The following is a 21,797-nucleotide window of genomic DNA, read 5'->3' on the forward strand; positions in this document are numbered from 1 at the left end:
TTTTATCATTGGCCCGTTGGTGAGAAGGAGGAAGTGGCTCTTGCTCAGTAAGTGAAGTCGCAGGAGGTGTGGGTGTAGTTGTGTCTTATGAGGACTGTTGTTGTCTCCCACTCAGTTAGACACAAAATACAATTGAATTACCATCAAAACAAGAAGAATGTCGTACCTTTTCAGTCTTACAGGCCCTGAGTGTCCTTGGGGTTGCACCACTCAGGAATCTCCAAGCCGTCTGTGCCGTCAGGGCCGCTCAGGTCACTGCGAGACCGCAGCTCCGTGTGTCTCATTTTTTGGTATTTTCACGCAAATTCTTCTGCTAATTGGGGCTTAGTCCATTTTTGTATCCTTCCCTTCAAGGCTCAGGGGTCCAAGATTATCTTCTGTGTCTGTGTTAATTGGTTTCCCTTCTCTTTGTTGAAGAGGGTCTGTGCAGTCCTTCTGCCTAGTCTGCCATCTTGCCGGAACTCCTCCATTTCATTTTTGACTTAAATATTCCTAGATTCATGCTTTATACATTTCACATTCCAATTATTAATGGATATTTGAGCTATCTCTCCCTATTTTGAGTCATGCCACATCAGCAAATAAAGCTCCTCAAAGCTTTACTCCATCCATGTCATTAAGGTTGACTCTATTCTGAGGAGGCAGCTCTTCCCCACTCATATTTTGAGTGCCTTTTAACCTCAGAAGGAAGATCAAGCCATCTTCCTCCACAGTGATACCACCTTGGAAATCCAAGAAGGGATTGCTATGAGCCAGATCCAACTCGACAGCAGTGAGATTGTTTTTTTTGGTTTTGGTTTTATCAGCCTGAGGGGTTCATCTTCCAGCACCGCATCAGACAGCATTCTGCTGCTCCTCATAAGGTTTTCAGTGGCCTATTTTCAGACTGAGATAGCCAAGTCCTCTTCACAGCCAGCTCTGCTGCTGAAACCTGCTCACCATGCATGACCTTGTTGGTATTTGAAATACCAGTGGCCTAGTGCCCAGCATCACAGCTACACACCAACCAGCACAGCACACAGACCAAAAGATGAGCCACCACAGTCACGGACCAACAGGCGAGCCACCACGGCCCACGGACCGACGGGCGAGCCACCACGGCCCACAGACCGACGGGCGAGCCACCACGGCCCACGGACCGACGGGCAAGCCACCACAGCAACTAGACTAAGAGACAAGTGGTGGAAGGCAGGTCTATTGCTAACAGATTCCTGTAATCTTTGTTTGTCTGAGAAAGTCTTAGTTTCACCTTCATTTTCAAAGAATAATTTCACTGAATACAGAATTATAAGTTATTGGGTATCATTTGTTTTTTTCCCCCTTTCACCACTACCAATATTTCACTGTACTCTCTTCTTGCTTGCATAGTTTTTGGAGAGACGTCTTGATATAATTTTTATCCTTCTTCTCTACAGGGAAGGTGGTCCCTTCTCCGCTACAAGGAAGGTGGTTCTTTCAAGATTTTCTCTTCAGCTATGAATTTTTGCAGTTTAAATATGACATGCATATGGCCTGTGTGTAGTTTTTGGTTCTTCTTCTGGATTTTTACTGCCTTGGTGCTCTCTGAAATTCCTCAACCTCTGGTTTTTTGTGTGTACCATTACTCTTGGAAAATCTTCAGCCATCATTACCTCAAGGATTTCTTCTGTGTCTTCTCTCTCCCCCTTCTGGTGTCCCAATCACACGCACGTTGTACAGTCTGTCATTGTCCCACAGGCCCTGGGTATTCTGTCCCATCTACTGATTTTTCATTCATTCTCTTTGCATTTCAATCTGGGAAGTTTCCACTGACACACCATCAACCTCACCGACTCTTCCACTGGCCATGTCCAGTCTGCGAAGGAGTCCATGAAAGGCGTTCTTCATTTCAGTTGGTGTTTTTATGATTCTTCCTTAGCATCTCCACATCTCCAGCACTGCCGATCTGCACCTGCATGCTGCTACTTGTTCCCGTTAGAGCCCTTTACATATTAATCATAAAAAAACAAACAAAACCACTGCTGGCAAGCTGATTCTGACTCAGAGTGACCCCCATTGGGCTTCTGAGGCAGTAAATCTTTACAGAAGTAGATTGCCCTGTTTTGCTTCCACAGAGAGGCTGCTGGGTTTGAACCACCAACTTTCTGGTTAACAGTCAGATGCCTTAGGCACTGTGCTACCAGAGCTCCTTACGTATTAGTCATAGTTATTCTAAATTCTCAGCCTGGTAATTCCATAGTCAGTGTCACATTTGAGTCTGATTCTGATGCTTGTATTTTGTTTTCAGATCTTTCCTGGTTTAGAATAACTTGTAATTTTTTGTTCAAAGTCAGATATGACGGATCAGGCAACAGGAACTGAGGTAAATGTGGGACATTTTAACTTCATCTGGCTAGGAGCTGGGTTATATTTAGTGTCTTGAACCTGTGGAAGCCAGAGTTGTCAAGGTCCTCCAGTGTTCTCATTTTTCTCTCTCCTGTTGTATTTGGGCTTCCCCAAGTACTCCTCCTAGATTATAGCCCTTTCATCTGTAATCCCTGTTGTTATACTTGAGCCCTGTTAGTGTCGAAATAGCATGTGGGGGAGGAGAGTGCTCTGTGGCCTATGAGTAGGTCTCAGTCTTTTAGTGTCCTTGGAATGTGACCACCAAAAGTGCTTCTCAGACATCCCACCCACCCTTCGGGTAAGACAGGGCCCCGCCCACCCTGTGTGTGAGACAGGATCCCCCCACCCTTTGGGTGAGACAAGGCTGCCACAAGGGGCTGGAATTGGGTATTTCCCTTCCCCCATGCCAGTTAACTCAAACCAAACCCACTACCATCAAGTCGATTCTGAACGGCTCCACAGGGTCTCCAAGGTTATCAATCTACGGAGGCAGACTGCCCCATCTTTCTTCTACAGAGAGGCTGGTGGATTTGAACTGCCAACCTTTCAGTTAGCATCTGAGGATCTAATAAAAACCACTTTCCTCAGGGCAGGCTCATGTTAGATAAACAGTGTACTATTTCAAAGTAGTTACTTTCCCCTCCCCCTGCATGAAGGGATTTTTCTCCAACTGATCTTCACTGTACAAACCTGGTTGAGCTCCTGGAGCCAAAGCACAAGTGGGGGGTCTCTGAGGCTGGGCCCCAGGAATCTCCCAAGCCAGTCCACACTCGGTCTAGTCATGTCCTGTACATACTCCCAGAGGATGCTGGGTTCGGGGGACATCTCTGAGAGTGCGTGTACCTGCCTGAAACCCCAGTATTCAGGGGGGCAGTCGGGGTTATCTCTGTGAGTGTGTGTACCGCCTGGAAACCCTAGTGCTGGGTATAGTTTACCCTGTGCCCTTGATCCTCCCAAGGATTCAAGAAGAGTCGTGGTTTTGAGTTTGTTCCATTTTCTTCTTATTAGGAGGTGGGAGTGCTGACGAGCAAGGCCTTCACTTGTCAGAATAGAAACCCAAGTCTCCCTTGACCCTTTATCTCTGTATCTTTCGGTACCTTAAATTTCTAACTGGAGACTTTTCTTTTTTAAATATCAGGTTATTACTGTTTAAAGGGAGCTCTAATGGTGTAGTGCCTAAGGCATCTGACAGCTAACCATAAGGCTGACAGCTCAAATCTACCAGCCACTCCTCAGAAGGAAGTTGAGCAATCTACTTTCATAGAGATACCACATCAGAAACCCAAGGAAGGGTCGCTATGAGTCTGGATCGACTCGATGGCAGTAAGTTTGGTTTTTTTGACACTGTCTGAAAGTTTACTTGAATTCACAAATTCTGAGTTGCTTTTGCTGTAACCCCATCAAAGCAAAAGAGTGTGGAGGGACAAGCACAGGATGCCGAGCCATCGGCAGTGAGAGCCCACCCACCTTGAGACCCCAACACACCACACCCCACACCTGCGCATGGGGCCCAAAACGTGCCACACCAGGCCTCTTAGCCTTCTGCATGCTACTTTTGGAAAATTTTCAGCACCCAGTAAACAGAAATTGCCCAATAGATGATCACCATCAATGACTGTCATTGTCGATGTCCAACATGGAGGCCACCAAGGGAGGCCCTGAGATCTAACCTGCAGTATTTTGAATAGTCAGTGGGCTACTTAGCCAAGTACCTGATGATTAAGCAGGACTTCAGAACAAAGTCTATGCACAAACGTTCCTTGAAAAGCAAGCAAGCACTCCAGTGTGTGGGCTGGACGAGTGATCTGTCAACAGCCAGTCCCTGCTCTGGTCCCAGCTCTCTCAAAGCATCCTCTGCCACTCTCACTCCACTGGTGAAGGACATAACGTGTTAATGCCTGGTGTCTATTTAAAATCATGGAGAGAGTGGCCTCTAGCCTTCTGCCTCCTGTCATGTCCAGCTTGAAGAGTCTGCCAAGTCCTTGGGGAAAGAGCAAACGCTGGCATTTAACTGTATCTGGGAAGTCTTTAGACAACAGGGCAGGTGAAAAATAGTTATGCTGGCTGAATCCTACTTGCAATGTTGATGAAATTGCTACTCAAGCAATTTAGAGAAGACCCTGTTTTTCAATTTCTTAAGAGGCAATCTGTCTCCTGAAGAGCAGAAATAATGAATCTGAACAAATTGACATAATTAGTTGCTCTTCACAGTTATTACAACTTTAGTGACATTTCAAATTAATGTGACCTGGCTCCACAGCCTCAACGGAGCTCAGGAGACCACATGTAACACGGCAGCTCAAGGGCCTCAATGGCACTCAGGAGACCACGTGTAACACACATGCTCAAGGGCCTCAAAGGAGCTCAGGAGATCACGTGTAACACAGGAGCTCAAGGGCCTCAGTGGAGCTCAGGAGACCATGTGTAACATGGGCACTCAAGGGCCCCAACAGAGCTTAGGAAATCACGTGTAGCACAGGAGCTCAAAGGCCTCAATGGCGCTCAAGAGACCACGTGTAACACAGGAGCTCAACAGTCTCAAAGGAGATCATGTGTAACACAGGAGCCCAAGTGGCTCAATGGACCTTAGGAGACCACACGTAACACGGACGCTCCAGGGCCTCAACGGAGCTCAGGAGACCATGCGTAACACACGCGCTCAAGGGCCTCAACAGAGCTCAGGAGACCATGAGTAACACGGGTGCTCAAGGGCCTCAACGGAGCTCAGGAAACCATGAGTAACATGGGCGCTCAAGGGCCTCAATGGAGCTCAGGAGACCACATGTAACATGGGAGCTCAGAGCCTCAATGGTGCTCAGAAGACCACATGTAACACACGGGAGCTCAACAGCCTCAAAGGAGCTCAGGAGACCATGAGTAACACAGGCACTCAAGGACCTCAACAGAGCTCAGGAGACCACGTGTAACGTGCGTATTCAAGGGCCTCAATGGCACTCAGGAGACCACGTGTAACATGCATGCTCAAGGACCTCAATGGCGCTCAGGAGGCCACATGTAACACAGGAGCTCAAGGGCCTCAATGAAGCTCAGGAGACCACGTGTAACATGGAAATATAATGTCATGGGGAAAGGAAGTGCACAAAAGTCCCATTAGACAGTAATGCACATTGGAATCCTCACAGCTGGGCCTAAAGGGACTAGAGGGTGCAGCATGGTGGGTCCAGCCATTAGGGATGGCAAAAAGTCCTCTCTCCTCACTGCCACACAGTTATGCTCACACCCCCTTTTTTCTGAATTACACAATTCTGCCACTCTACTTCTCATTTCTACCACGTCTGATAAGGACATGGAAACAAACCCTATTATAAGGAACACCCAAGTCTCCTGTCAAGTCTCACACAGGACAAGGGGTGGCTGGGCAGGGCAGGGCCATCGGGTGGGAAGACAGGGAGTAAGTATGCTTTCTGGTGTAGAGACCATATCATTTCTCCCAGAAGCACGGAGTGGAAGGTACTGGAAGTGACAGACCACTGAGGGTGGGGCGTCATCGAGACAGGAGACCTGGGATACAGTAGACAGAGGACAGCATGGACTCTTACCTTTAAAGTCAAACTGGTGGATGTTTTTTAAAGATTCGTGAAGAAAATAAAAGCTCCCTAGTGCCTGCAGAACAAAAAGAGAAGTCCAGTGAGAAGCTGTGCTGAGGACTCCTGACCCAGCCTCACGGAGGCCAGCTGATCACCACCAGGGAGACACAAGGTGGTCAACACAGATAACCCAGCACTGTGCCAAAGCGTAAACCCATGAGACCAACACTGAGCTCAGCATCCCCTTAAACACTCCAACTTTAAAACTGCCTGGGATGGGAGGACAGCTGGCAAACAGTAGAGTGCTGTAAATGTCCCCACGCACCCACAGCTGTGACAGGGGCAGGCTCTGCTACCCCCAGGGCACCCAGGCCCCCTAGTGATTGATGCTAGCCAGCTGATATGGTAAGGACCGGCCCTCCTGTGACAGAGCTGAGGCAGGTAAGCAGACATGTAGGACCCTGTCCCTGTCCACCAGGGCTGCATTTCAGAAGCAGGTGTGCAATGACACAGATGGTCCCTACACTCTTACAGAAGCGAGCCCAGGCTCAGTCCTCTGCCCTCCACCATCTTGGTCTCAAATCAAGCTAGAGGCTGAGGTGGGGCCCTGGTAGCTACATGAGACAAGCACCTGAGACTGCTCACACCCTGCCAGCCCACGGGAAGGAGACCCCAGCGTACACCGCTGACCACTCACTGCTGCTCCCCTCCACAGGTGTCTGCTGGGCCAGCTCCTGGAGCTACACTGTCTGCAGAGCAGCCCCGGGGGTGTCGGACAGCAGAACACGCACACCATCTAAGAGGCGAGGATGGCACAACCTCCGGTGGGCTTCTGCCTGGCCTCATGACCATCAGCCTCTCCAAAGAACAGCTTGTAGTTTGTTTCAGCAAAGGAAAGACTGTAGAATTTAACTCCTCATCATCACTAACATTTAAGATGTGACCTCACTCAGTGTGAGCACTTTAAAAAGAACTGCCACATGGGCACCGACGCCACCATTCAGAATCAGAAAATCTAGTCAGACCAGTGAATGCTGTGAGTCAAAGTTCAACCCAACATTTTCAGTGCTAACCTGCCCCATTGACAGGGCTCAGAGTGCCCACTACCAAGGGGCAGGTCGTCTGCTGGTTGGTGGCTGACCACGCCCACACCAAGTCCTGAGGGCCTGTCCTCTGGCCATAGTGTGTATCAACTGTGTGCTTGTCACACTGCAGACTATTGACACCCAGCCTGCTTTGCTAAAAACAATTAAGACACTTTCTACGTATTTACAAACCTGGTGGGCTGAAGACCTGCCGATCCCACCAGAACACCCTCCACTGCTGCTCACTGCAGAGGCTGACCGTCCTGGGGGAGCCACGAGGCCAGTGACCAAGGTACGGTGGAAGCCACTCGGTGGCCAAGCTGCTCAGCTCTGGCTCCAAGGAGCAGCCAGGCTGGAGTGAGGCTGGAGCCCCAGCAGCGTTGAGTCCTCACTTGGATGTACAGACAGCGGGGGGTGAACAGCAGGCACACAGTATCTGGGAAACAGCGCTTTGTGATGGTGCACCAGGACCCCAGCCACCACGGCAACAGGGGTCCATGTCCCTGTTGGGGTGGGGGTGGCTGGAGAACACTGCTTATCACTGTGGGGCACTGTCCGGTGAAGATGAAATGTGTACAGCTGCTGTTAACACTCACCCTGGCCTCGACACTGTGAAGTGGCCACATGGTGTGTTAGTCTGATGTGGGAGCCAATATCCAAGAGTAGAAACCTCACTCTCAAACCAGGGATGCTCCTGACCCACAAACAGCAATTACCAAGCATGTCTGCCAGCCGGCCCAGGGAGCGCCCAGGTGGGCTGCAAGGCCGGAAGGAGTAGGCGCCAACACTGCCTTCCCGCACAGCCATGGACAGTGGTACCTTGTTTCCAAATGGGGTATTACTGCTGAGGGTCCTCTCACTGCCCTGGGCTCTGGGAGCTGACACACTTACAGGATCTCCACACCTCAGTATGTCCTCGATGGTGCCCAGCTGCAAACCCAACAGGCACTTGCATGAGCAGCACCGGCACACCAGCCTCTTCTCCCTAGAGCTCCTTCCCCTCTCAGGCTCATGGCACCACACTCCTGGCTGTCACCTCTGCCATGTGACGGTGGCCTCCCAGTGCACAGGGAGCCCGAGCCCTCTGCTCCCTCGGTGACTGCACGCCCCTCCCAGCCAGTACACTCTCGCACGGCACCGGAACCTCTTCATGGCAGTCTCCAGGACCTGAGCTGCATGCCTCCACCTGCACATCCTACTGAGACAGGGCCCACTGCCTGGCTTCACATCCCGTGAGACACACCTCCGCCACTCACCGTGTCTCTCCCAACACACACCATTAGCGGACCTGTGGGTTACGAAGTCACCGCCTTCCTCCCTCTGAGCCCTCCTTCCATCCATCCCCACCATGCCAGGCCCACAGGATGCCTAGTAGGCTCCTGCTCCATGCACGGCTACAGTCCCTCTCAGTCCCTTCTCCCCCTAGCTGCTTCATGACCCTTTACAAGAACTGACCAAGTCTCCTCTGTCCACCGGGCCTCCTCTGCCCACCATGCCTCCCACCCTGTGGCCACCAGCCCAGCCTTGTTCCCCTCAGGTCCTCCTGCTCACAGGCTCCAGCCATCTGGCTGCTGAGTCCCCTTGAGGCCAGACTCTTCCCTTGGCGGGGGACACACACACACACACACACACAGGCTTTGCCCCCTGTGACAGTTAAAGCTGGATCTCAACTTGGCAGGGCCTGATTGAGTGGCTAGGCAGCTGAATGCAGTTAATGCCCATGGTGAGATGGGTAATAAACTCCACGGTGGAATCTACGGGAGCCGCTGAGCAGCTGCTGTAGGAACGTGGGCTGCTTCCAGCGTGTGAGAGCAGCTCTGAGAAAGGTCTCCAGTCTTGGCACACTTGGACCCTGCACGTCGCTGAGTCGGCGTTCAGCAGCCTGCCATGCCCTGCCGATCTTGGGACTTTTAATGGACTTTCATCAATGGCCTGCCATGTGGTTTGGTGATACCGAGACTGTGCCTTTTTACCTGTCAACCTGGGGCCTGCCAGCTTCAGCAGCCAGTAGCTGGCTAAGTGAAGAAAAGCCTCCAGCTTCAGTGGGCCAGGAAAAGGAGGCAGAGCTGAAGCCCAAGGTCGAGGGGCTTTCACCCAGCCCCTAGAGCCCGGCACTTTTAACTCGGACTTCCAGCCTCCAAAAATGTAAGAGAATAAACTCCTGTTTGTTCAAGTCATGCCATCTGTGGTACGTTCTTGGTAACCAGAGCACCCCCTCTAGGCTTCCCGTCAGCGGTATCCATGGCAACACTGGCCCCCCAGCAGCTCCCCAGACTGCTCCAAGCAGCATCTTGCTGTAGCTTCAGCACAGGCAGTCCCCACGCAGCCCTGCGTGTCCTCCACGGTGCTGCACACTCTCGGTGCGTGTTGGCTTCCCCTCTGCCATCTTGCCCTTGCCTTGAAATGGAAGCTTTGTGAGGGTAGGAGTGTGTGTGCTTTGCCCTGCAGCCCTGGCAGGAACCCAGTGTCTGCTGAAGCCAGGACTGCTAGAATGCAAAGACTACCAACTACCGAAGGGGGTGGGCTCACTGAGAGGCAGAAAGACCGGGTGGTCCAGGACTCCACACCCCAGTCCAGGACCCTGTGCTCCAGTCCAGGACCCCACACCCTGGTCTAGAACCCCAACTCCCAGTCCAGGACCCCACACCCCAGTCCAGGACCCCAACCCTCAGTCCAGGAGCCCACACCCCAGTCCAGGACACCAAGTCGTGGCCCAGGTCCCTGAGCCCCAGCCTAGAACCCAAGTCCACAACCATCTGCCCAGAGTTTTCAAAGTGCAACTCACACATTGCTCTCATGGTGTTTCCCAAGACATTACACATAACTGCAAAAAAAAAAAAAAAAAAAACCACATTTTGAGCAACACTGTGACAGAGTAAGTCCCAAAACTCTGAGATAACTTAATAAACAGAACAGTACGTCACAAAAAGACTCCTGCTGCAGCCATTCGACCACCACCAACGGATGAGACGTGGCTCTCGTCCGTGTCCGGCGGAGCCCCACTACTCCCTCCCTGGGAAGGAGCTTACAAGCGGCAAGTCTACTCGGACCAGGCGGTGTCACGCCGCTTCTCCCAGAGAGGGGCATGTGGTCGAGGCCACCCTCCACCTATCCTCGTCAGAGCTCCTGCCACCTCCAAAGAGCCCCTGTGACTCTCTAGTCACCAAGTCCTGATGTCCTCACATCAATTCTGGGCAAACATGGACCCTGGCTCCGAGGGTCCCCCGTCTGACCCGTCACCGCCGGGGCCCTCTTGAACCAGGCTTTGTACACAATAAATGCATGCGTAATCTCATTTGTCCCCAGCCAGGGCCAACGCCAGAAGCTAATTGGATCAGTTGTCCACTGTGCTCATCCACTTACTAAGTTAATGACATCCTGTCCCTGGGCCACAGAGCATTTTACAAAGTGCATCCCGTGGAAGCCGCCATGCTGTACAATGGGGCGCTGAACCCTGTCACAGCTCCCAGCTGTAGGGTCCCCAATTAGGCGGCCGGGGGATGGCCGGGCTCTGCTACCAGCGCTGAGCACTAGTCATCCTGACAGTGAGGGTAAACACTGTGTGACAGCCACTGAGTGTCCCCTGCTGGGTCGTGATAAATCCTGCCAGATTAATAAACCTGCTAGCCTCGCACATCACCATAGTGACGAGGAACCACAATGTGCCTGGATAGCTCCCAGGGTGGCCAGAGGCCAGCTGTCCCGCAGGCATGTCTCCACGGAGCAGGGGTGCAGCAAGACCAGCCCAGGGTCTCTGGATGTCCCGCAGGCATGTCCCCACGGAGCAGGGCCACCCTAGGGTCTCCAGCTGTCCCGCAGGCATGTCCCCACGGAGCAGGGCCACCCCAGGGTCCCTGGCTGTCCCGCAGGCATGTCCCCATGGAGCAGGGCCACCCCAGGGTCTCCAGCTGTCCCGCAGGCATGTCCCCACGGAGCAGGATCACCCCAGGGTCTCTGGCTGTCCCACAGGCATGTCCCCACGGAGCAGGGCCACCCCAGGGTCTCTGGCTGTAGCAGAAGCCAAAGCTCATCTGTGTGGTTTCAGGCTGTGCCCTCTCTGACTGAGAGTCTCTCATCTGCTCAGTGCCCACGTTCACTGGGCACCCTGGCCACATGCCTCACCCCTGACATCTGACACACAGCAGGGAGTAAAACAGCCATGGCCTCAGGAGAGAGATGGCCGCTCAGTGGGCAGGGTGGCAGTGGGGATGTTCTGAAGGAAGGTCAGACTCTGAATGTGAGCTGGCGACCAGAGGCTGTCCTGAGACAGACAACAGATGGATGCGAATGAGGATGAGTGCCAGGGTTTCTGCCTGTGGGGGCATGGATGCCAGCCTCATGTGTGATGGGAAGGCTGTGACGGACACTGAGGTTGAATGAGCCTCCCCACTTGGGAGGGGCTGCAGGTAGACCGGGGTGGCAGTGGTGGTGGTGGTGGTGGTCAGCTCCCCTGAGGAGGGAGCCAAAAGGGAGGGGGCGGCTGACCAGGCCCGGAGCCGGGGCTGCCATGGGGGAAGGTGGGGGAGGGCCACCAGAAGCCAGCCCAGGTGAGGGCGGGCCGGAAGCACTGGCATCTTGGCAAGTGAGGATGGGCAGTCATCACAGGTGCCTGGTGCTGCTGCCTGCTGAGGCCCTGGGGCAGGGGACTGGCCACTGGATGGCATAGCACAGGAGTCAGTGATACGAGTAACCATGTCCCAAAATGGTCACTCGGAAGAAACTGTGAAACCGGACTCCATACCTGTTTCCACAGGGACTAGGCAGTGTCAGGACAGGAAGCGTCTGCCCCAGAACAGGGCAGCCAGACACAAGGAGCCAGAAGACGGCTGGACGGAACAGCACAACAGCAAACAAAAAGTGGCAGGAAGGACTCACGCCTCCTCAGTCGCACCCCGAACACAAGTGACCCACCTGCCAGGTGCAGCCACAGTCTTTACTGCACTGAGACCCTGAGGAATGGCACGGTTCCAAGGTTCAACCCCACGTGCTTTCACTCAACATGTCACCTCGGACCTGACTTCTCAGCGGGGAACCCCAATAGACTTCCTCGAAAGGTAAGGGCAGACAATGGGGGAAAGGCCGTTAGACCCTTGGGCTTTCTTTATCTGGGAGGACGGGCAGAACCCACGCTCCAGAACCACACTGTATGCTCACGCCCAGCTCCCACAACAGGGAGAAGACACAGAACTGATCACAGCAGATCCACAGGTGAGATGGGGGTGGGGGTCAGAACCCCCCCAAGTGCACAGGACAGAGCAGCCCAACAGCCCAGACCTCCCCTGCCAGTGCATGGGACTGAGCAGCCCAGACCCCCCAAAGTGCACAGAATGAAGCAGCCCGCATCCCAGATCCCCCCCCCCCAAGTGCACAGAACGGAGCAGGCCAGCAGCCTAGCCCCCTACCCCCACCCCCAATGCACAGGACGGAGCAGCCAAGTTCACATATTCCATCAATTTTCTTCCCAAAATGGAGTCATTTGCAACATGGACACTGTATTTTTAATACATACTTTGCAAATGTAAAAGTTCCGAGAATGAGCAAAAGAAGACATTAATCGTAAAATAACAACTAGTTTTAATTATGGAATTTATTCAGTTTGAGTTTCTATGTCCAAGTGATTACAGAAGTAAATCAATACACTCTTATGTCCATTAAATTAAGTGGAGAATTTGCATCATAATTAAAACGCTCTGACTCTTTGCTTTGGTCTTCTAAAAGTCATTAGCTTTTCAATTACAATTTCATTCTTACAAACATTCTGGAGACGGAGGGCATGTGCATTCTGGATACAGGGTAATTAAAGTAAATGCACTTTGAGAGACAGACAACACTGAGCGCAAGATGTTTACAAAATGCCTTTGGCCATTAGGAAAGCTCAGAGCACAGAAGATGCCACTGAAAAGCTTTAATTGATTTTTAACTTTCAGTTACATTGGGCAACTGCCATGGACATCTGTCTCCAACAACGGAGCTCTGTCTCTCCTCCCGAGAAGCGCTGCAACAGCCTTGGTCCCCTCAAGGCCTGAGCTGGATCCCAGTTCCTCAGGCCTCGTTCCTCCACTCGCTGGGGCATCTAGTCACGCCTCTGTACTCACACTGCTGACTTGGTGAAGGACAATGCTCTTTTTTTTTTTTTAATTAGGATTTGGGTGAAGATTTACAGAGTAAATTCACTTTTCATACAGCAGTTCACATATACTGTCTCATGTCATTGACCAAAATTTACAATGCAGCAGCTCCCCTCCCACTTCCTCCCCATAGTTACCTCCTCCCAGTGTCCACCCCTTCATACTCTTCTGCACCCTGAGCTATCTCCCTGTGCATAAGCAGCCCTTCCTTCTCCCATGATTGTTCTCTCCAGGGCGTGTGTCTACTTGAGGTAAATGTTTAACTCACATGCCTGTACTTTGTTTGGCTGGAAACCATAGTTGTGGGTTCAATTCCAGACCTGAAGAGCAGCTAGGGGCCATAGTCTCAGTGGTTACACCAGGCTCTATTGGACCAGCAAACCTGGTCCCCACCTTCTTTTTTTTTTTTTGCCTCCAAATGATTTTGAGTTTAGGACAATGCTCTTTAGGTAAACCACAGGCTCGACAGTTACGTATGTCAACCCACGTACTCCTCCTTTCCAGAGCTCCACATCCCTTTCTGAGACAGCTTCTCGTCTAGGGTCACTTCCTATCTGCTGGAGAGTGTCCTTTAGCACTGCCCTTGGGGGGCCAGGCTACAAGTTCTTTTTGGTCTCATCTGAATGAAAGCACCTACTTTGCTTCCATCCTGGAGGCTGGAATCAGTGCCAACAGCCCCTCAGAGGGCAGGGAGGCCACCACTCTCTCCTCCTCTCGTTCCTCCTGCTTCTGGGGACACGAGCCACCCATCTGCAGCTTCTCTGAAAGTACTTGTCCTGCACTTCTGGCAGTTTTTCTGAAAATACATGTCCTGCACTTCTCACACACGTGTACCTGGGCACCAACCTGCCCAGCTCCCCCGTCTCATGCGCCCATACCCAGGCACCAACCACCACACCTCCCCCATCTCACACACCTGTAACCGGGCACCGACCAGCCTGTCTCCCTCATCTCACACACATGTACCCGGGCACCGACCGCTCCATAGCCCCATCTCACGTGCCTGTAACCTGGCACCGACCCACCCATCTCCTCTGTCTCACGCACCTGTACCCAGGCACTGACCAGCCCATCTCCCCCATCTCACACACCTGTACCCAGGCACCGACCACCTCACAGCCCCCGTCTCACGTGCCTGTAACCAGGCACCAACCTGGCCGTCTCCTCCGTCTCACACACCTGTACCCGGGCACCGACCAGCGCATCTCCTCTGTGTCACGAGCCTGTAACCAGGCACCGACCCGCCCATCTCCCCCGTCTCATGCGCCTATACACAGGCACCAACCACCACACCTCCCCCATCTCACACACCTGTACCCGGGCGCCAACCAGCGCATCTCCTCTGTATCACGAGCCTGTAACCAGGCACCGACCTGCCCGTCTCCTCCGTCTCACACACGTGTACCCGGGCACCGACCACCTCACAGCCTCCATCTCACGTGCCTGTAACCAGGCACCGACCTGCCCGTCTCCCCCTTCTCACACACGTGTACCTGGGCACCGACCAGCGCATCTCCTCTGTGTCACGAGCCTGTACCCGGGTACCAGCCAGTGCATCTCTCACATCTCTGTGCTTCATGCTGAGGGCTTTCTCCTGGCCTGCGTGCAGTCATGACTTTCATCCTCAACTCTGCAGATTCCTATGTGACTGCTGAGTCACTGAAGCCCAGTGAAGCCGCAGGCTGCCCATTTATAAAATAGGTCACTCCCACCCAATTCTACCTCTGTGAGGCTCTGAGATGATATACAACAGTTTGGTAAAGGACAGGCCCTCAATAAAACCATCCTCTTCAGATGTCCATCTCCAAACAGTGGGGCCTTCCAAACCTCAGTCTCTACAAACCACCTGTCCTCAGGTGTTAAAAGTATGCCAACCTGAATACCCGCCAGCAGCCCATTCTAACCTGAGGCCAAAACTGAACCAAACCTCCGCCACTGCCATCCTGACCCCACTTACCACCCCTGGCGCCCTTCCCAGAGTGAAGAACAGAGGGCTTGGGGTCAGGGTGCCAAGGACAAGTCCCACACCTGCCCTCCCTGGCCATGGGGCCTCCATCAAGTCACCTAATGGCTGTGTGAATGCTGTCTGTTACATGAGGAGGGCGACACAGCACTGTTCTAACCAGGAAGATGTGTGTAAGACTCACAGGACGCTATCATAAATAGCTGTGTGTCGACAGTTTCCAAGTAGGTAATGTGACTCATCACTTCTTGTCAACTGATGCCTGTCCTATGTGAGGAGAGCAGAATGATGCCCCAGTCACATCCTTGGCTGATCCCACAGAAGAAGGATGGAGTGGGGAGGTGTCTGCCAGGCCTGGAGAGAGGCAGGGCCTCAGTGAGGATGCACTCAATGAGTCAGGGTATCAGATGCCCTTTCCTGGGGCCGCTGCACCAGGAGCTCCCAGAAAGAAGAGAGAGCGCTTTCCTGGCAGAGAGAGAAGTGGGCCCCGATGCACCGTCACCTCACGCCACAGGTGTGACAAGTGGGCTCTTTGTGCTGCAGACAGTCTGAGAGAAAGACCTCTTTTCTGAAGCCAAATCACGAACAGCCCTTACGGGAAACGAGAGCCAGAGAGCCTCCTCCCATGACGGCCCTGTTAGCAAATGCGGCCTCCCTGGCCCGGTCACGAGGCAGCCATCAAACTTCCCGTCTGTCTGCGCTTCCTTCACTCGGCGCTGCTGACCACATGGACTACCACCACGATCCCCAAGCAGCAGTCTACACAAGACCCACAGGTAGTCTTGGGGGCGACAAGGACACAGAGGGGAAGAGAGCAAGTGACCAGGGCGAGCAGGTGGCACAAGGGAGGGCAGCGAAGTGGGCGTGATCCAAGAGTGAGTGGTCTTCACATTCTGTGCAAAAGGGACGCTCCACACTGATTTCTGAGCAGCCACCTCTAGAGCTGAGGCACCAGATGGCAGATCACCCGGGCAGCAGAGTGAATGAGGACTTTGCTCTAGTACCTGTGAGTTTGGGGTCTCTAGGCTTAGCGACACTGCTACGAACACCAAGGTGCCAATGACGCCTCCCAGCATCTTTCCAAGTGACAAGTCAGAGCTTTACAGATGCCACCTTCAGCAAAACCCCACCCACAATGACAACAGGCAGCAAGAGAGAAGCCACCCGGAGGTGTGGTTCCTGCCCAGCGCCATGCAGGAGAGGCAAGTGGTTGTTCAAGAAGTACACCACTGCCAGGGGCAACATCCACTTGACTGAGCTGGAGACAGCACCTCAGATGTGGTGGCTGCGGCAGCAGTGGGGGAGGAGAGCAGAAGGACCAGCTGGCCGAGTGGACATCCAGCCCCACCCTCGAGGAGGAGACAGTGATCATGGATCGTAGGCTGTCCCCGTCACCTGCTGGCTGCCGGGGCTGCCTGGGAAACAGCGAGCGTCTGGTAACTGTGAGCACTGTCAAGTACGGCAGAGTCGCAGGAGAGATGCGGAAGAGACATAGGAGAGACACAGCAGACATGGGAGAGACGCAGGAGAGACACAGCAGAGACACAGGAGATATGAAGCAGAGACAGGGGAGATACGTGGATGAGACATGGCAGAGACACAGGAGAGACACAGCAGAGATGTGGGAGAGACGCAGCAGAGATGCAGGAGAGATACCACAAAGACGTGGGAGAGACAAGGGAGAGACACAAGAGACACGGGAAAGATATAACAGAGACACAAGAGAGATGCGGGAGACATGCTACAGAGACACCACAGAGACATAGGAGAGACACCACGCCCTGGGGCCTCACTGACATGCTGTCACGTGGATGCCACAGTAATAGTGCGTTATAAGAGAGAAGCCAACCCCTCCTTTCCACAGCTTTGAGGGGAAATCCTGGGCCAAGCTGACCCTTCCTTGTATCCCATCAAGACACCACACATCCTGGTTGACACTGATACTTCTGCTGTAAAGCACATGTTTTGTGTATCTGCGTGCAGCCCATGGCCACAGCCTTGTACTACAAGCTAAGTGGGCAGCTGCAGACAGACCACAGGGCCACACTCGGAGCCCTCTGGGTCCCTGCTGTCCCACTTCCAGCCCCTAATTCCTAGCAGTTTACAGACTTGCCTGTGTCTCCATTTTCCCACCGAAACCATGGAGACAGCAGCGACTGGCTTCAGAAGTGCTCACAAACAGCAGCGGGCCAGCCAAAGCGGGTCGTGGCAGTCATCGGTCAGAACACACGATTTGGGAGGCCAAAGCCACAGAAGCCAACCAAACGCTAAGTGCTGGCGCTGGGGACCGCTGAGCTAGTCACAGAACGAGGCTGGCCGGGAGCAAGCTTCCAGCAGATGGGGAAGAGTGGAGACCTCAGGCAGTCCAAGAAGCCGGCTGGCCCTCCTGCTCGGACTCGGCTTGACTGGAGGGAGGCCTCTGCACGTTTTCATTTTCCCAATCACGTTTTAATTCAATCTCCAGCCCACCACTTAAAATAAAGGCATTACGGCCAGGGATCAAGAATTTCACTGTTCCCCACGGAGCTATAAAATCAATAAGTGAAGTTTTTATTACGTAACCTCTAAAAAGTGACACTGGTTGAGGTAAAGAGATTCTGACGTGGTTTGATTCAGCCAAAAGAAGTCTGTCAGTTTGCTCCTGGGAAAGGAGAGCTCACCAGGTCATTTCCAGCTTTTTCTCTGGAATCACACTGATGAGCCACAGGGCTCAGCTTTGCATATCGGTCACAAGGACACGAAGAACAAACTGAGCAGAGGCAGACGGCCAGTGTCCTCACCCAAAAAATGCAACCGTCTGTGCCATCTTCTCTATCAAGGGGATCAACGACGCTTAAGCCCGGGACCTTCCTATAGAATCATTCACAACGTGCATGGTGCGGCAAAGCAGCTTGTGTCAAGGAGGACCACCTAGGCTGAGGAGGCCCTGTGCTCCCCCTAACTCCCAGCTAGGCCCCATAACCCTTCCCAGCCCCCACTCCACCCTGGGTGCAGCCACCACCCACCAGGGCCTACAGATGCATGAGAATCTGAAAACCTGAATCACCTTTCTTAATGTTGCCCAGAAATAAGAAAGAATAACAAATGTTCGTAAAAGTTACCCCTGAAGCTCTCACTGTAACTCCTGCTCATGTACTCGGCAGAAAGGTCAGAGCTCTGGAATTTGCTGGATAAATAAACGCTGGTGGGCGGTGAAATCGCTGGAGAATCGGCGCATGGCAGCGAATGAATAACCAGCAGATGCTCCCAAACCCCATTAGTTCCCTTTTTCCAGGAGCCCAAAGATTCATGTCCCTGCATGCCGCCAGTTCATTACCGAGAAGTGTCATCCCTCTTCCGGCACTCGCTGGGCAGCGGGCGGCCCCTCGAGGACCCTTTAATGTTTAATTCCCCATCATGTGCCCACTGAACAGCTTAATATCTGCTCGTGTGATCAATACTGTATCAGTGTAAATTAAAATGACAATTTTAAAGTAATTAAGCCTGTTAATGCCCGATTCAAATGTCATTATTTGCACAAGGGATCCAGGAGAAACCACTGGTGTCTGGGGTGACCAGAAGCCGCCGCCTCCTGTTGCGCGGAGCCACTGGGGGCTTTGCAAAGCGGACTGACTCGGCCTCATCCTGCCAGGACACCCATCCAATTTATAAAGGGGATAACACAATTTGATAAATTTAATTCCAGCTACAAACTCAATTATTGTGATAGCAGATGAAAACGGGGAGGGGACTCTGAACAGGGCCCGCATGGTTAAAGACCCTTCACTCCAGAACGAGGCAGGGCGGTAACGGCCTGATTGGATTTGTCCGTTCGCCTTTGAAAACCCTGAAATAATTATGATGGTTGGAAGAACAGCCAGCATTTATTAAACAGCCTGCTCCAACCCAAAGGGCTGCAGCCTGGGCGACGGGTCAGGATGGAAACGTGAAACGTGAGCTCGTCCTCTGCTTGTCCAGCAACGTCTCTTAGACAAGCAGACTCGCGTCATTACATTACCAATCTCATAAATAGATCTCAAGATGCAGCCAGCCTCGGACAGGGCTCCGGCCGGCCGCGAGCTGCCCCCCACCCAAGGCAGCGTCCAGCGTGTCCCTAAATAAAAGGACATTTAAGGGGAAGCTGCCTTCTCTGAAGGCCAGGAAACGGAGCCAGCAGGCTGCTGTCTCTTAAAGTTTGGGGCACAGACACCCCCTCTCCTGAGCTGGCTCACGTAGGGCAGGGCACAGGTCTGGTGCGCACAGGGCACCCACCGGAACTGCTTGACAGGGACAGCAGCAGTTACCTGGCTTCATCCATTACATTAGCAGTAAAAACTGACAGCCCAGCATTAATTCCAGGATGGAGCAGAGAATGTAACGATTTCCGTCTAAAGACGTGGAGTGCTGGGCAGCAGATTGGTCAGGTTCTTCCAGGACAGTCACCACTGTCAGCTGCCCCATCCTAGGTGGTGTTCTGTTGGGGCGTCCACCCAAGACAGCCCACTGCAGGCAACCAGATCAGCTATACTGTTTTCTGGTCCCCAAGGCACACTGCTTGTCCAAATCCAGTCTCCTGCAGTGGAAGGAGGCTCCCAGCCAGTATCTCCTCCCAGACTTGCGGGCACACTCCTCTTGTGCCCTGCCTCACAGCAGGAGCCACTCACAGGGGAAGGAGGGGGTGTCTTTACCTCACAGCCCAACTTCCACTCTAAGCATAAAGGCCCTGAGTAGAGCATGACGAGGACTGAGAGCGTTTTGAAGGAGTGATCACCACGTGGATGTGGATGTGGACGAAGCAGTGGCCAACTACCAGCCACATAACCATGTTGCTTTTGAGCAAATGTGATTAGATAAGACAGTAATGACGTGCTCCCTCAACCAGCAACAAAAATCATAGTGAGGAAAACCCCAGATCTTAAACCAGGCCTTTGTCCAAAGGCAAGAGGCACAAATCAAGGGGACTGTGGGCCAGGGCTGCGTTCAGGCAGGACACCTTCCCGAGTCTAAGCAGCATACTGACCATGCACTGCGACCATGCGTTGGTGGCAGGAGCCCTGTGTGTGGGCACAGGGGCAGCGCTGGAGGACAACGCAAGTCTTGCCTCCACAAGCAAGGCATGGTCTGTCGGTCAGTGGCCGGCACACAGGACTGCCTGCATGCCATCATTCCCAGTCCCTGCCCTCACTGTGCTCTGTGAACCCAAGACGAGAAGCACCATGACTTGAAGGAGAGTGGGCCTGATGGGCGTGAGTTAGCAGATGACGACCAAGTTCAGACGGAGGACCTGCTCCCTTAGTGCCCAAGAGCAGCCACCACCCACTATGCACCTGGTGCAAGGAGGCATGGCGGTCACCCTTGGCAGATAGCCCTGGCAGACATCACACTGCACGAACCCTCCAGGAGCCCATGTGGGCACAGCATGGGTGAGGGCAGGGCGAGGGTGGGAAAGATCAAAGAGAGAAGCAGGAGGAGAGAAGCCATGGGAGGGACGGCCCAGCCACGCAGCACTACTCGAAGCTAAATGAACACAACAGCAGGGCTAACAGTGAAGTCGACCATCACTGTTTGCTTGCGTTCACTGCTCCAGTGATTTTCTGTCAAAAAACGCTAACAAGCATGAAAGTCCTTAAGGGCTTTACAGTTTTTCAGATTGTTCACCAATACATTTCATGCGGCTTATTTGTTTCCTGGCCGCATGTGACACACCACTCGATCTTACCTGTCGTGGCCTGATAGATAAGGCCCTCAAGGTTTCCCCACACTGGGCAGGTGGACGACAGCTGCTGGGCACTGCATGAGGGGCGGGCCAGGCAAGGGGGCCACTCAGCAATGGGGCACAGCCTGTGCTCCTCAGCATGCATGCACATGCATATACCTGTAGTCAAAGTCCCAGTGCCAAGCAGGTGAGGCTCCCAGGTACAAGTCGGGTTCCCCACAGGTCAGGCCCCCAGACAGAAGTCACATTCCCAGGTAGAGGTCATACCCTCCAAGGTCACATTCCCAGGCAGAAGTCATGCCTCTAGGCAGAGGTTATCGCCCCACAGAGACTACACCCCCAGGCAGAGGTCATCCCCCTCCATGCAGAGGTCATGCCCCCAGGTAGAGAGGTCAGGCCCCCAGCAGAGGTCACGGCCCAGGCAGACGTTAGGCCCCCAGCAGCGGTCATCACCCCTGCCCCGAAGCATGGCTGCATCCGAGGAGGTGTGAATGGGACACAGGAAGCTGGACTCTGTACTGTCCCCAAACCTGAAGCCACAGACACAGCAGCAATCACTCGAGCCATGGACACAGCACCCTGACAGCTATATAGCTCACACGCAAACCGACTAGCCAGCTACCAATTGGGAGATGGTTCCTGCCACCCTACGTCAGAGGAAACGTGGACTGACGTTAATCAAAAACGCGTTTATTGAGGTGGAATAATGATATATTTGCAATCAATCAAGCTATTTACTCTAAAAAATGTCTTTTCAACTCCATATTGAAAATGTATCCATACTCCTAAGTTTTGTGCAGTGTGACTATCCTTAGACACAAGATATGGGGCATTTGCTTAGCTTTAACATGGAGCCAGCTCGTAACAGAAATACTTCTGTTTTTGAAGAGTTAAACAATACAATCAACCAATTTGGCCTTATAGATATCTACAGAGCACTTCACCCAAAAGCAGCACAATATACATTCTTCTCCAGTGCACATGGAACATTTTCCATGATAGACCATATGTTAG

At 52.9% G+C, this 21,797-nt stretch overlaps 1 protein-coding gene across 1 annotated transcript in view; it reads right to left on the minus strand.

The window, feature by feature from the left end:
* Positions 1–21,797, minus strand: part of INPP5A (inositol polyphosphate-5-phosphatase A) — a 135,442-nt gene that overhangs the window by 83,956 nt on the left and 29,689 nt on the right. The window contains exon 4 of the mRNA XM_042780401.1: positions 5,925–5,988. Within this exon, the coding sequence (XP_042636335.1) occupies positions 5,925–5,988 (64 nt within the window). The remainder of the gene's footprint in view (positions 1–5,924; positions 5,989–21,797) is intronic.

This window comes from Orycteropus afer, unplaced genomic scaffold (genome assembly GCF_000298275.1).
Source record: "Orycteropus afer afer isolate SDZICR_OR568_19922 unplaced genomic scaffold, OryAfe1.0 scaffold00038, whole genome shotgun sequence".
In the NCBI taxonomy this organism is placed as follows: Eukaryota; Metazoa; Chordata; class Mammalia; order Tubulidentata; family Orycteropodidae; genus Orycteropus; species Orycteropus afer.